This window comes from Sinohyriopsis cumingii, chromosome 6, assembly GCF_028554795.1.
Source record: "Sinohyriopsis cumingii isolate HCF-2022 chromosome 6, ASM2855479v2, whole genome shotgun sequence".
NCBI classification, from domain to species: Eukaryota; Metazoa; Mollusca; class Bivalvia; order Unionida; family Unionidae; genus Sinohyriopsis; species Sinohyriopsis cumingii.
In genome coordinates, this window is record NC_142966.1 from 95714833 (window position 1) to 95730139 (window position 15307).

General features: G+C 35.3%; 1 protein-coding gene across 1 annotated transcript in view; it reads right to left on the reverse strand.

Moving 5' to 3' along the window:
• Window positions 1-231: 231 nt before the first annotated feature.
• Window positions 232-15307, reverse strand: part of LOC149797488 (phosphoglycerate kinase-like) — a 55148-nt gene continuing 40072 nt past the window's right edge. The window contains exons 10-12 of the mRNA XM_089962299.1: window positions 7545-7645; window positions 4067-4165; window positions 232-1443 (exon numbers count right to left, since the gene is read on the reverse strand). Of these exons, the coding sequence (XP_089818425.1) occupies window positions 1400-1443; window positions 4067-4165; window positions 7545-7645 (244 nt within the window). The 3' untranslated portion in view covers window positions 232-1399. The remainder of the gene's footprint in view (window positions 1444-4066; window positions 4166-7544; window positions 7646-15307) is intronic.

A 15307-nucleotide genomic window follows, 5' to 3' on the forward strand; every position in this document is an offset into this window, starting at 1 on the left:
TGGCGGCCAGTATTAATGATGGAGGAAGAACCCGGGAAAACCCCGGAAAGAACCACAGACCCACGAGAAGCTACTGGCAAGCTTTCTCACATACCCACATTGGCTGAATTCGAGACTCGAACCCACGCAGACAGAGGTGAGATGGCAGTGATCCATAACAGAGAGCACTTTAGACCACTTGGCCACTCGGGGCCACCATTATGGAAAGACATTACAGAATCAACAAATAAATTTTGCAGAGAGTAAATTTTATTCCAGTATTTAAGCATAATAAAGATTACAAGAATGGGGACAATACATGCATTCTATGGGTAAGTTTGGAAGTTCATGCATACATTCCTGGTTATTATTTTGCATGATGCTTAATTCCTCTGTTCTGACTTGTCTCACTCTCTACAGTGTTTTAATAACTATTAAATTAGACATAATGTGTATCCAGCATACTGTGGCAGGTGAAAGAATCTTATTTTGTTTTTGCCATAAACACACAAATGCAAAGAATACATTTTATTACATCCTGTTATTACTTTTACAATTGAAACTATTTCTTTAAGTGCTTCCAAAACGTTACCCTGTCTCATACCACTCTGTATTGCTAATATTTTTAATGATGAAAATAGCACCATGCTACAGTACACCTGACAACAAATAATAGAAAGCCATAATTCTTCAAAACTGATTGAATCAACATAATGAAAAATTTACATAATAGCTATGTTTGTTTATTTTCAAGAATGATTCAAAATATTAACAAATTACAGAGGAAGTGTGAATAGAACTCTCATAACACACTTAACATTTCACCAAAAAAGCCAGTTATGTGATACCATATTTAATTTGCTATTTGTCAAGTTCAGAATGATGCAATATTACCAAAGTCAAATGAAACAACCCTATTCAAGGCTGAAAAAATAAATGTTGATACTGAGGTAACAATAATTATTGGGAACAAAATTATACAAAAAGGAAGTGCTTTATCCTAATTCCAGGTTAATATGTTTAACAGTTCTATCCTGGATCTAAGTTAATATGTTATTATCAGAGAAACAAAATATTGGGAACATTTATCTAATTTCTATTATATATTAAAAAAAACTCTACATTATATGGCTTCTGAATTCTGATGGCATATGAAAATTGGAATGAATTTTCCTTCTGCAAAAACACCTTCAAAACATCAAATAAATATTCTTTGAACTCACATAGTAAAGAAGAAACTAATTATTTCTGGTCACCTTATGTATAAAGTTTAAACTTGAAAATGTCTACACAAAAGTAAAGAAACCAAATTCAACTCTTTTGAATCTCATGTGGAGTAAAATTGGGTGCCATTTCAAAGGTGCCTTTGTTTCTGGCATTCTGCTGAATGTTTTTTCTTTGCTGTCTTCTGATGATCTTCTCAATCAGCATCAGTCAGAGCTGCAACACCTGGCAAGACTTTTCCTGCAATGCAATGAAAACACCTTTGCATAATTCAGTCAATTTATATATGTATTTATTATCTGCTAATTTTTTTCTGTGTTTCCTTTACATTGTCAGAATTGTGCAGTATTTTACGATATTGAACTCAGACTCCATCACTTTTGATTTATTTTATTTGTCTGTGAATGAAGTAAACCAACTGAATTAACTAAAGCAGATGTGTCATGGACTGCAACATGCCAGCTGCTTTGGTACATTCCACGTTAACGTTTTTGATACAATGTTTTGGATTTAGGCTAGCTATACAGTAGATGCCAGACAGGGTCCTTACAAATAACATGCAAGTGACATGGCATAAAATGTCTTCTTTAGCTGATAAGAATGGCAAAAAATATGCTTACAGTGTTACATCCTGAATTTCCTCAAAATGTACTTTCTTAGTTCTGCAAATCCTAATTACATGAGCCATGTCATCAGTTCTCAAGCTTGATTACACATTTCAGAATTGTACTGTAATTCTGACTATATTCCATGTGCAATTATATCCTCTTTACTGCACTCAAAATGAAATAAACAATATATTCCATAGCATCTTTTTGATAATTGCAATTGAAAGTCTTAATATTTTTCCCACAGTAAGAATTCGAACATTCAGTGGCAGAACAGAAACACAACTGCAGATGTCAACACGCTGCTCAATCACCGCTGAAATCCGATGTACTTAATGTAGAAATGGCCCCATAAATCCAGTCCATAATCATAAAATTACGTAGAAACGACAAAAATACCAAAATGTTTTCATTCCAGATCAAATGGAAAAGTATTTTTTGCAATGCGCATTCATTCACAGTATGACTAAATTTCAATTTTAAGTAGACAAAAACGCCATTTTCTTTGTAAAGTTATATCTAGTGCACTACTAAGTTCAAATTTATCTGGGCGGAGTTATGTGAGCATTAATACTGTTGTTGTGTAATGATGAAACTGCGCTTGTGTATTTAGTTCGGAATATGGCATACATTCAGTTACTTCACTTCTTGTGTATTTTTGTTTAAATAATTAAGCATTAGGTAGAATAAGAAAATGAGCATATAATAAAAAGGTTACTGCATTTGTATGGGAAATATGAATTCATTTTGTCGGATGGATATACTGCACTCCCAAGGTCAATGCAGTATTTCCATCTGAAAAACTTCTTCATATTTTTTCCATACAAATGCAGTAACCTATAAATATCTACCGCTTGATAAACATACTATGTTGCAGCCATAACTTGTAATATTCACAGCAGTTGGTTCCATTATCTCCTTCTGGGCAAGAAGGAATTGGGAAAAGAACTTCATAACTTCGTAAAAAAAATCTTCACCATGTAAATAGTGAGCACTGAGAATTCTCTAAGTGTAACCAGTGTAAGCACATTAATACTACCACAGTACAAAAAGAACTGCTAGTTTATGTATTATGGGTATTAAGTTGAAATTTAAGAGAAAAAGTACAGTCTAATGTAAAGCATCCAAACTGTGTGTGTTTTGCATTCAATGCTCATTTTATTTACAAGTCTGAATATGACATAATTGACTACTTTCTAACAGAGAGAAAGAATCATCCCTGTTCACTATAACTGCCTGAAAATAAGACAGGCCAGAATCATTGGGAATTTCCAGGCTATATCTACATACCTTTCCTTTTTCATTTACAACTCGGCACTTTCCTCATTAGTTACTAGAATACAACTATCTACTCTAAGGCTGGATCCATTTCCATCACTAGGATGAGTCAGTCAAATTGAGGATGAGTCAGTCAAATTGACAGGAACCATTGATGTAGTTTTACTGTGACCAATCAGAAGGACTGAACTAGGCTTTCTGTCCCAACAACTGACAGGAATGTACTCAGGCCTTTTGTCCCAACAACTGACAGAACGTACTCAGGCCTTTTGTTCCAACAACTGACAGAATGTACTCAGGCCTTTTGTCCCAACAACTGACAGAACGTACTCAGGCCTTTTGTTCCAACAACTGACAGAATGTACTCAGGCCTTTTGTCCCAACAACTGACAGAATGTACTCAGGCCTTCTGTCCCAACAACTGACAGCATTGAACTAGGCTTTCTGTCCCAAGAACTGACAGGAATGTACTCAGGCCTTTTGTTCCAACAACTGACAGAATGTACTCAGGCCTTTTGTCCCAACAACTGACAGAATGTACTCAGGCCTTTTGTTCCAACAACTGACAGAATGTACTCAGACCTTTTGTTCCAACAACTGACAGAATGTACTCAGGCCTTCTGTCCCAACAACTGACAGAATGTACTCAGGCCTTCTGTCCCAACAACTGACAGAATGTACTCAGGCCTTCTGTCCCAACAATTGACAGCACTGAATTAGGCTTTCTGTCCCAAGAACTGATAGGACTGAACTTACCCAGAAATAACTGGAATTTCTTGATTTAGACATTCAGCAATATTTCCATGCTTTATAGACCATAAAATAACAGTTACATAAAGAGCAAAATGAGTGAAGTATATGTCCATTATATTGTCTGGCTATGACATTTTAATGGAAACCATGGGGCAAAGGTTATATACATATTCCAATACAGTTAAAAATCTGCCATAGAGAGAAAAGTTAATGTGGCATCTTACCTTCCAAAAGTTCCAGACTTGCTCCCCCTCCTGTGCTAACATGGCTGACTTTATCTTCTGTACCAAAGTTAGCAGCACACGTGGCTGTATCTCCTCCACCTGGAAAAAAGTGGGGAGTTGTTTCTATGTGACCATGTTAATGAGGCAGTCCAAGGCATTTCTCATTTTGACAACAGGACAGATTGTTTTTGTTTGTTTTATGTGTGTCAAGATATAGATCTTTATTCTATCAAGACCATCTTTTTTATTGGCTAAAGAGTAAATTAAGCTTAATCACAAACTTGTTTACCGTACTGACACAAACACAGATGCCAAAGTGACTGCTATGCAGAAGTCCCTTTATGGATGCCCTGCTGCATTATGTGACCCACTACTCCATGATATCCAGAATGCCACCACTGGACAGCAAAGACTTTCCTCACCCCTATATATAGTGGAAGTCTGTTAAAGATTTGATTGCAGCTCTAGTGGGTTTTATGGCATCCCTTGCTGATTCTATTATATTCTCTCCATGAATCATGACACTCAACAAACAGATGGGAAAAACTGTCAATGCAAACCCAACCATTACTGATGTCAATTTCGTAACTTTACCTGTACAAATTCTACAGTGGTAACATTTCTTGTTAAATTTATCAGTGGCCTAGCTTAGGATACAAAAAATGAATATGTTAAAAACAAGGTTCTAAATTTCATTAATATCTTTCTACACTGTCCATTATGTAGCATACATCATACAAAATTACCTAGCTACCATTTACGTACTGTTCTGTACCAAGCAATAACTTCTATGTTCATTCTCAATAAACAATATTTCATATACATGTTTTGTGTGCTGGTTAATAATTTTTCATAGCTTCCCTTTTATTTCCATAATATTTCCAATACCCACTTTGAAGAAAGTAATGAATGCAGTAATAAATATAAAATAAGAGATTGCAAATGAACACTGTACTATTTATATCGGACATGTACAATTAAAAACAATGGAACATTATGATGTGCATGTCATAATTCTTTTCAAAGTTTATTCAAAAGAATAACATGGCACTGAAATAAGAGAAACACGAGCCAAACAATGAAAAAATGTATCTGCACTTTGACCCATAAACATAACATTGATTATAAGAGTTTGGCATTTATTTTAAAGGCGCGGAATTGTGTATGCTGTACTGGCTGTTTCACTCTATCTGTGGCCCTTCATGTCATGAACAAAGTGATTTCAATGAAGAATACCAAGTTATTTCTGTCCTCATTTTTTCCATAGAATCTATATGCATCAGTGAGCTTTGGCTAAAGGAGTGTCTTACTCTGAAATAAGCCGCCACACCTGTTACTGTAGCTTTTTACATCCAGTCAACTGCAGTCAGTCAGGACAGTTGCACATGTACAAGCTACTGTTCAATGCTGAAGTTTCAAGATGTACATATTAAACTATTGAAAGAAAATATCACAAAACCACACATCTTAAAACTAAACGGTTGTCAGTTGGCCAAAAAATATATGACTGAGAAACATATGTTGTTAAGTTCTCAAAATATTGCATAAAACTGTTCTCTAGCATATGAAAAACTAAATATCATGGCCAGATGGGGGTGGGGTGGGTTTGACCCCACTGCCTTCAACTATAAAAAAAAATGCATACACTAACGAACAATCACTTGTCACTTGAAATTTGACAGGGGTTTTATTGTTATGCACATTTATTGGATATTATGGATACTTTGAGTAAAAAGACACACTTCTGCTTTTGGTGTCCTTTTGAGGAAAGTTGCGACCCTTTACAATTATTGGAAAATCCTCAAGTTATCCTCCAATCTGATCTGGTCCTGAATATAATGGTTATTTTCCCAATTAGAGACTAGCCATTAGTTTTAAATAAAAGGTCTAATGGCCTTGATAAATGCCTAAACATTGCAGTATACCTTTATCAGCTGACACAGACTATGGCTGAGTGTGATAATTTTTAACGTACCCAATTCATCTACACAGTACTGGAGTCAGCTCTCTATCAGTGACTGTTCACGCATGATTTTATGAAACAAAGGTAACTGTTACTTTTTCATGAATCCATTATCAAGCACCAGCCAAGAAGCAAATTTTTACTTTAAAGCCTGCCAATATGCTTGTTAGCAATGGCAAGTCAGGAGTTCTTGATATTGTATTTTTTTTAACAGCAATGTTTCAAAAGAAGGATTAATTTCTCAAGGCAGTTTTTTTTATGTTGATTGTGGCAAACACAAAATTTGAACTTATAATATGAACTGATAATTGCATTTGGATTCAGTTGTGATATTTTCATGTATTAATGAACTTTTTTTCTTATTTTTATTAAAAAACAAACATACAAAACTGGATATTTGTTTTACAGAAATAAAATCCTATCTACTGTAGAGACCCATTTCACAACTATGTTTTGATAATCATAGGCATTTCTGTCGAATTGTAAAAGATGATGATATGATGTACACTGGAGAAAACTGCTACTGCAGTAAACTGTCATGTACACTGATGAATGTAAGGTACCCAATTTTCATCTGCATTAAACAAAAATAATACTGACATGTTTATCTTCTAATGAGAATATTTCACTTTTCATCACTTTCACTCATCCAGTTTGTAATATTACACAAACTCATCAGATGACCCAACCCGCAATTCTAAGTATATTTTTAAGCTGTTTGTTATAAAATGCAACATCACATAGCTTGTACTGTCTGCGTAAAAAAGTAGGTAAATGGTAAGAGTAAACACTTCTCATTCCTGAGAAAATCTGTCACATGGACATGCATATTTGGGTCACAAGTACAAAACAGGCTGGACAAGCAGAAGTTGCATACTGAATAATGATGTGTTTATTTCATTGTGCAGAACATGTCTGGCAAACAATTTAAGAGTGACTAACAGAACAAAACCTGCTAATATTTATACGTCATTTTTTTATCTTTTGTTTACAGGTAGAACATCTTTCTCTCTCATATTAAAATTACTGTGATTAAATTTTGTATATTTTGTGAAACACGTGTATTGTCTCAGCATTCTTTAATTTCTCATAGATGTGATTGCATTTGTGTGAGTGAGTCTTTGAATATTCCAGCAAAGTTCCTCATGCTGTAGTGGATTTTCATGATTACAAATATTGATGTGACTACTAAATGGGGCAAAACAACTTAATCTGTCCACTACAAGCCACAATGACCACGATGCCCTGTCCATGATGGACACATTGTGAAAAGGATTATTGTCCACCATGGAAACGTAGATTTTCTGAAAAATGTGATGCATGTACTGTGTGTTTGTATATATAGAGTAGAAGCAGCTCTATTTTCCTACAGTTAATGTGAACTGGAAATGTATTTGACACAATGTATATGCTTATTATCCAAACTTTATATATGGATATATTTTATTAGCTAAGTGAAAATGGAATATGGTAGATATTAGTGTTTTTTTGAAGACACTAGAAAGTCTCGCTTACCTATGATTGTTGTTGAACCTTGCTCAGTTGCTACAACCACAGCTTCCATGACATCTATGGAACCTTTGGCAAAGTTGGGAAATTCAAATACACCTGGAGGTCTGAATAGAATAGATAAAGTAAATAGGAACAGCAAGGCCAATAAATTGTTTTATAAATTAGGTTGCAAGTTTAACAAGCATCCATTCAAGATGAGTAGCAACGACAAGATTTTCAAGATGGCCACTGTGATGGTCTTACTGAATTCTGAAGGCATATCCAACATGCAGTTTTCACTGAGGACCAACAAATCATTTAGTAAAAACTCCATGTTGATAAAACCATCTGTTTAGAACAAGTAGCAATAACAAGATTTTCTGAATTTATATTGCTTTGGTGTTTTACAGCACAGCAAAATAAGCTGAATCGGCATAGTTATATCTAGGACCAATCAGACATCATAAGCAATCTTTTAGTGAAAACCCCATGTCAAGATGACTAGATTTTTTTATATAGGACCAACTAAAACTTGAGATGAAATGTCTGCAGTTTACGAGAAGCAGCAATAATAAACTTGTGCTACAAAATGCCACTACACAAGTTCTTTGTCTATGACCAGTTGAGTTAACAGGAGTCCCTAGAAGTGACTGATGCTCTACGGTCTAAAATATTGTCCAGGAATTCAAGAAAAGACCATCTCTGCTCTTTAACTGTCAAGTGCTGAAACCATACTGGATGACTGAGCAGAACCATTTTCATTTACAACAAACCAGACATTGTAGGAAGTCTTCTTGTGAAAATCCCATGCTGATGCATCTTTTCATACAGGAAAAGTAGAGATAAGATTTTCAAGAGGACTGCCATGATGGCCATATTGCATGCCAGACTGGCATTATTCATTAGACCAACTAGATATCATTAAGAAATCTTTCAATAAAAAAACCCATGCTGAGATGGCTATTGATTCAGAAGGAGGAGTGATAAAAAGAATTTCAAGATGGCCATTTTTATGGCCATATTTGATGTCCATGCAACACCCTTTTCATTTAGGACCAACATGACCTTGGTATGAATGTGTATGTAAAACTTTATGTCAGTCCAGGATCCCAGTAGGTTATGATGATTAGTGATAACAAACTTGTGCTAATGGACCAACAGACATTGGACAATGAATGACAGACAAAAGACAGACAGACATGAAGCCACCTCATAAACTCTTTTGGTTTATGACCAGTAGCGATAAAAATTGGGTCAAAAGACCATAGCTGCCCAGGCAGAAGTAGGGCCCTGTAAAATTAAACGACCCATTACATTCGTTTCATGGCTAGACATACAACAATGTCAGAGAACCAAATAGAAAATCTTCATGTAGCCACATGAAAAGTAGGTTATTTGATGAGCAGTACACTCCAAGATGAATATACCCAAGTTTCATGACTGAATATAAAACAGGCATAGAAACTGAGCTAAATACAAAAAATCAACATGGAATATAAGAGAAGACTATGTCTCACCTATGCTTCACATTCTAGACAAAAACTGACCTTTAAGGCAGGTTTGAGCATTTATGGCAAAGCTACCTTTTATTACTTATTCATTGTAATGTCCATTTCTTGTCAGGACAAATAATAATCCATGAAAATGCTTCTAATAGTTGTATAGTGAAATTATAGAATTTATAAAAATCAAATAACATCAAATAAAATCATTTTTAAGCCTTTAGGTCTAAAGAATTTATAGAATATACCATTACGAGCTTATGTTATTCACTGTCATATTAACTTCAACTACAAAGAATATATAAATCTAACCAGTCAGAAAACCAGCAGATGAAATAGGATTCAATATGACAACATTTATGAGAAATTTCTCAATATCTGAAACAGTTATTTGTATAACAAACTGACCATACCTTGTATGCCAAGCCTACCCCTGCGTTTAAATAATGAAGGCATTTATTGAGCTAGAGAAGATTTTTAAAAGGTTAACAGTCAAGTTACTCTAGTGTGTAAACTGACATACAGATGGACACTTGAACAGATGACATAATAAACATATGCCAAGGCAGGCCTGGCAATGTCTGAGACATGAAACTATCTTCTGCTAACCAAACTTCTTGTAACAACTAAGCTTTTGAGATCAGAAAAAGGAGTCATACAACTGACTCACAGAATAGGTTATCAACTTTATTCCCAGGGTGACTTATCATTAAAATTTTTTTCCTTAAAAGAGACCGATTTTATTTAATATATGCAATCATATTACATTAAGGAAAAGTATAGCATAATCAAACAATATACAGTGTAGCACAAATAACAAAAATTGCACCTGCAGCGTAAATAGCTGATTTCTGCCAAAGAAAAATTCAGCTCCCTTATGTATGTTGATCATTACTGATGCATTATCTGTTGAAAAGCAAACTGCAGTTTTCCATGGAATTTTAGAATTCTCCATATCTTCAAGAATTTTGAAAGCGTTTTCACTGGTGGAAGCCTTATTACATTCCCTTACCCATAACAATTAAGATAACACCTGCAGCAATTTTTTATCATGGTATCTCACAGACAATGGATACAGTTTTACATCTATATAATCATTACTACCATCTGTGGCAGTGCTGAATGGTCAATTCCTTATAGTCTAATACATGACTAGTACTGTTATTTCCCAGAGTGAGGATGATGCTAGCTGTTTTGGTCCTGGCAGATCCATATTTTTATGCAATCTGAGAATCTGGGAACATTTTTCAGAAGAGCTTCCTGGCATTATTTGCTCCTGATATTGGAAGTCCATGTTCTACAATAAATTCTACAGACAATACTTTCAGTCCTCATTACAATGTAGTGTGCAGGACTTGTAAAATATGCACTCATTTTGTCACAAGATTCCACAGTTTTGGCATAGTGATGTGCTTCTTAGTAGAAACATGTCTCTTAATGTTAATGATGCCTCTATAGCTTATGATAAGTTTGTGGAAACAATAGCTTTCAGCCAAGGGTGTGTTTGTGTGTGTGTGATTTGGATATTTAATGTAGCTTTAACAATTTTTCAGTCATATTGCTATGATGTCTGCAGTGTGGCAGTTTATAGTGAAGTCTAGCACTGTGCATCACGTCGCAGACTTGCAGCATGATGTCCCACCAGTCACATTATCCTGACACCAGGCTGACCAGTCCTAACACTGATTTCTTAATGCTGAGCACCAAATAAGGCAGCTGTTAGTACCATTTTTGTAAGTCTTTGCTATGACTTGGCTGGGGATCAAAACACAACCTCCCACATCTGAAGTGGACGCTCTAACCACTGGGCCACCAGAGCGGTCAATGCCATGTTTGCTTATATACTGTATATAGATGGTATGTCATATGAAATGGCCACGCCTCAAGATGAAGGTCATGACAAAGGAAAATATAATTCTATTACTTGTATCCTGGTCTGGAGTATAACCTTTGAACCACTTTTGATATTGCTGTGAAACTTTGCTCCAGTGTCTAATGTATTATGTGTTATACACCACAGCCAGCCACCCCTGCCACCAGTAATTCTGCAAGATATTCAATAAACCTCACCAATTATCATGTATAGATATGTCACACATCATAGCCATGTGCCCCGCCTCATAGGAGTCACAGCATGGGAAAAAAGGCAAGTCTGACCAGCAATAATTTAACGAAACTTTAACCAGTTATATATCATGCTCGACAATCATGTCATAGCCATGCCACCTGTTTCAAGGTCACAATGGAAAATATAAATCAGTTACCTCTGTCCAAGTACAACTTTTGAACCAAAGAATGAATTTGTTGGATCTTGAATTGACAAGAGTTTCACCTATTCAATGGGCTTCAAATTAAGATCTTTATAACTGATCACCATATGTTTTCTGATCCTGCCTAAATTTCATGGACCCTGGTAAAAGTACCCCACAAACTTTGTACTTTCACTATGTCACCAGAGCAGTTTTTTCTGTCAAGAGCAAATTACCATTTACATCAGGTTAAGTTAGTGCATATTCCTCACAGTATTTCTGTGTGATTTCATCTTAACTTTATACTTGGCCATATCTGGTTTTGCAGATGCCTTTTTAATCATCATCTGACATTCTTATGTTACAATGTCATGGCACCACTATGATATACTTTCTGGAAGGTCCCAATTTAATAAATTGCTGGCAATGCTCTCATTGAAACAAAGGAACAAAATATGGCTTTGGTATACTCTCATGGAGTTCTGCCAAGAAAGTTAGCGGCTTCAGAATTTAAAATCAATTTTTCTTTATTTCATCTTCAAGACATAAAAATTTGAATTTTTAACAGCATATTCGGAATGTGGAATTACAGTTCCAAAATCAGAATGATTGTGGTGAAATCAGAATTGATGTTAGGTATGACTAAGACATAACTGACACAATACTTTAAGCTCTCAAAGAAAAGTAGGTCACAAATTTCACCTGACTGTGACTTTAAAATCCTCTACATTACTCACCTCAAATAAAAGTTGATCACAAATTTCACCTGACCGAGACCTTAAAGTCCTCTGCATAATTCCATGTGGCAAAGACCACTACTACATTCTTGGTTTAGAACATAGAATAAGACAAGAAAATCTTCAGTACTGCTATGGCTGGATAGCAAACACCAAGTTACTTAAAATGTATAGTAGAACATGATGGTGTTTTTTTTTATAAAAAGTGCCCTGAAGTGCAAACACCCATTATGACACATCATGTTAAGACAGGTAGAGACAATTAACATATCTGCCATCGAATGGTGAGCTGCTATTAGTGACCTAAGCAATTTGATCTATGAACTACCATGCGTGTTGAATAGCCTAGTTTTCCCACCAATCAGAAAATAGCCAAGGAGGCCAAATTCAACACCGAAGATGTGGTGACAATGTTCAGAACCTCCTTCGATGTGCCAAGTTAATTAAAATTTTGTAAAATCCATTTTATAACAATTTTTTTTCGAACAAAGTGAGTTTCGTATGATAGGTGTTGCAATGTGTCTTGTACCAGACTTATGGACTGCTTCCATTTTGGGATAAAACCATTCACAGTGTTAACAGTGATGCAGTGCCATCATCTATCTCTATACAATTCATGGTCAATACCTGGTAGTTAAGCGATGAATAAAGAAGATGGCTCCACCAGACAATTTTGTCATGCTGATATGGATGGTGGGTTTGCACGGAGTATGGCTAAGTGGAAGGTGGTCTGGTTGGTGCTGGTAATGTCCATACCATCTATCGCTAAGATCTCATTAACTGTAACTGTATGTAGCCATTGGCACATTAAGACCTCCATAATTGTTCAGATGTGAAGATGTTAATCTGGTGAGACTGAAGGATCGATCACTAACATCCCCATAATTGTTTTTGTATGGAGACATAGGCATGTTAGGAGGGAAAATATATCATCATGATCTCTGCTATTGAAGGATGTAGCTGTAGGCCTTGCACGACAGACAGATCTTTCAGTAAGATTCCTCAATTGAAACGGCTTGAATGGTTGGATGGCCAGCTCAACTAGTTAAATGACTGGACAGTTTTCAGAAGCTGTTTTGGTAGTAAATGAGAGCCATTAAAAACACCAATGTGCCCAGATGTACAGGCCTACATGCCTTAGTCAACTTTTGCAAAGCTGTAGTCTATACACTCTCGAACCATATATTTCATGGTACTGGCAAAATACATTTTGTACTCAAGACACAACTTGTGCATGTCTCCATAGACTTGAACTTGTATTTTTTTTATTAAACTTCATTGTCCAAAGAAAACAAAACACAACAAAAATGTATAAATTAATGATTCAGCATATTAAAAAGTTGCTAAATCAACATCCATTACTGTGTGACCAAAAAGCAGTGTGCATAAAACCGTGAATAACAACATGATAGTGCACTGTACCATGTCGACTAAAAATTGCAAAGTCCAAATAAGTGTACAAATTTCACAAAATATTTGCAAAAAAATATTTACCACCTATATAGGAATGAATATTAATCCCATAAATCCAAAATCCTGTATGGATGGTTTGAATATGACAAATTTTGCTTTGGATTTATGGGAGGTGTCTCATATGATGTTGTATGGATGCTAAGCATACAAGTTAGCAACACTTGGTGGTGGCAAGGGGGGTAATGGATAGAGATATTGCTCTTTGTTTATATGTGCTAGATATTGAATATGATTTATCTTTTTAGTAGGGCTGGATCTGGAAAAAAAAGGTAGCAGGATTTTATCCCAAACATTAATGTGATCGGGGGATGCATCTGAAGGAAAACAAATCTTAATGGAAAACTGAATGCAAATCATTGCAGTGTGAAATAGGCAGTCACAGTGAGTAATTGGGTGTCACCGAGACCAAGCTTGCAAGATTTTCAGAACATTTACAAAAATTCACTGGTGACTGCTTGAACACTTTTAAAATAACAAAATGCCACTGATCTGATGACTTTAATATACATCAGTCACTTCATTAATATAATACAGTGAAATAGGTGGTGACAGTGACCAAGTTTGCATGCAAAGTACAATGACTACAGATTACTATGACAAATTAAATGACTTGGTAGGCAACAGAGGAAATAATTGAAAAAGGAATATTAACCAACTTATGGCAAAATGGATGGACCTTTGGTAGCTATGAAAGCCAACCAGTTGCAGGGGGACCTCTAAAAACAAACTAAGTTGAAAAAGTCGTAAGAAACACTGTGACAAGTTTGATGCATTCTAGCCTGCAACATTAGTAGTTTTACTACTGAAACCAAACGACAGCCAAAAAGATAACCAAACAAACACTGCTTTGATACAACATTTCATAAGGATTAAACAAAGTTAGATCTAAAAAAAAAGCCGTGAGGTTTAACAAATGATGCTGAAAACATACATGCAAACCCCCGGTATGAGCATAATTATTGCTATTACAAGTGCCAAAAAAAGTATTCTATATATTTACATGCCAAAGTAACAGTACATATGAAAAGATACATTTATGTTTGCTACTAACTTAGTTTTATAGCTTGTCAAAATTCTTGTCACAAAGGGCAAAATCCATATGGATTATAACCAGACTAAAAACACCAAATATGCTAGAAATTATTTATATTCCACGCTCACTTTTCTAGTTTATATGTGTAACTTTCACTGAATGATCGTGAACTGGAATTCTACAATAAGCATGATCATACACTCAAAGTGCTGCATTACACTATTGTATTCCGTCTGTAAAGTTTATAAAGTGGTGTTGATTTGTCCTTTGTCTGATATGACAAAGTTTTGAAGTTTTAAAAGATCCATCAGCTCTAACATTTTCTATTATAATAACATTCACAACTCACTGTAATCACTGAACTAACTACCTCGTCACTGATGAGACAGATCCACTGAATGAAGTATAGCATATGAAATCAGCACTAGTGGTAAACGTCTGAGTGGATTTTCAAATTTCCAGAAAAGAAGAAAAATGCAGTACACAAAACCTAAATATAACCAACATTGGCATGTCATATATCCATGGTACATCAGAAGTCCTAGCCAGAGTATTCAGACAACATGGGATCAACTTACATCACAAACTATACAGCTGTTTTAGGCAACTTACATATTTGTAGGACAAAACTGAACATCTGAAAAAAAAGTGGTGTGGTTTATTATATCAAATGCAATGACTGATTGCAAGAAGGATTACATTGGAGAAACAGGCAGAGTGTTAGAAACTAGGATTACGGAACACATCAGTAGGGAGTCATTGGTACAAATCCATATAATAAATAAATTGTGTA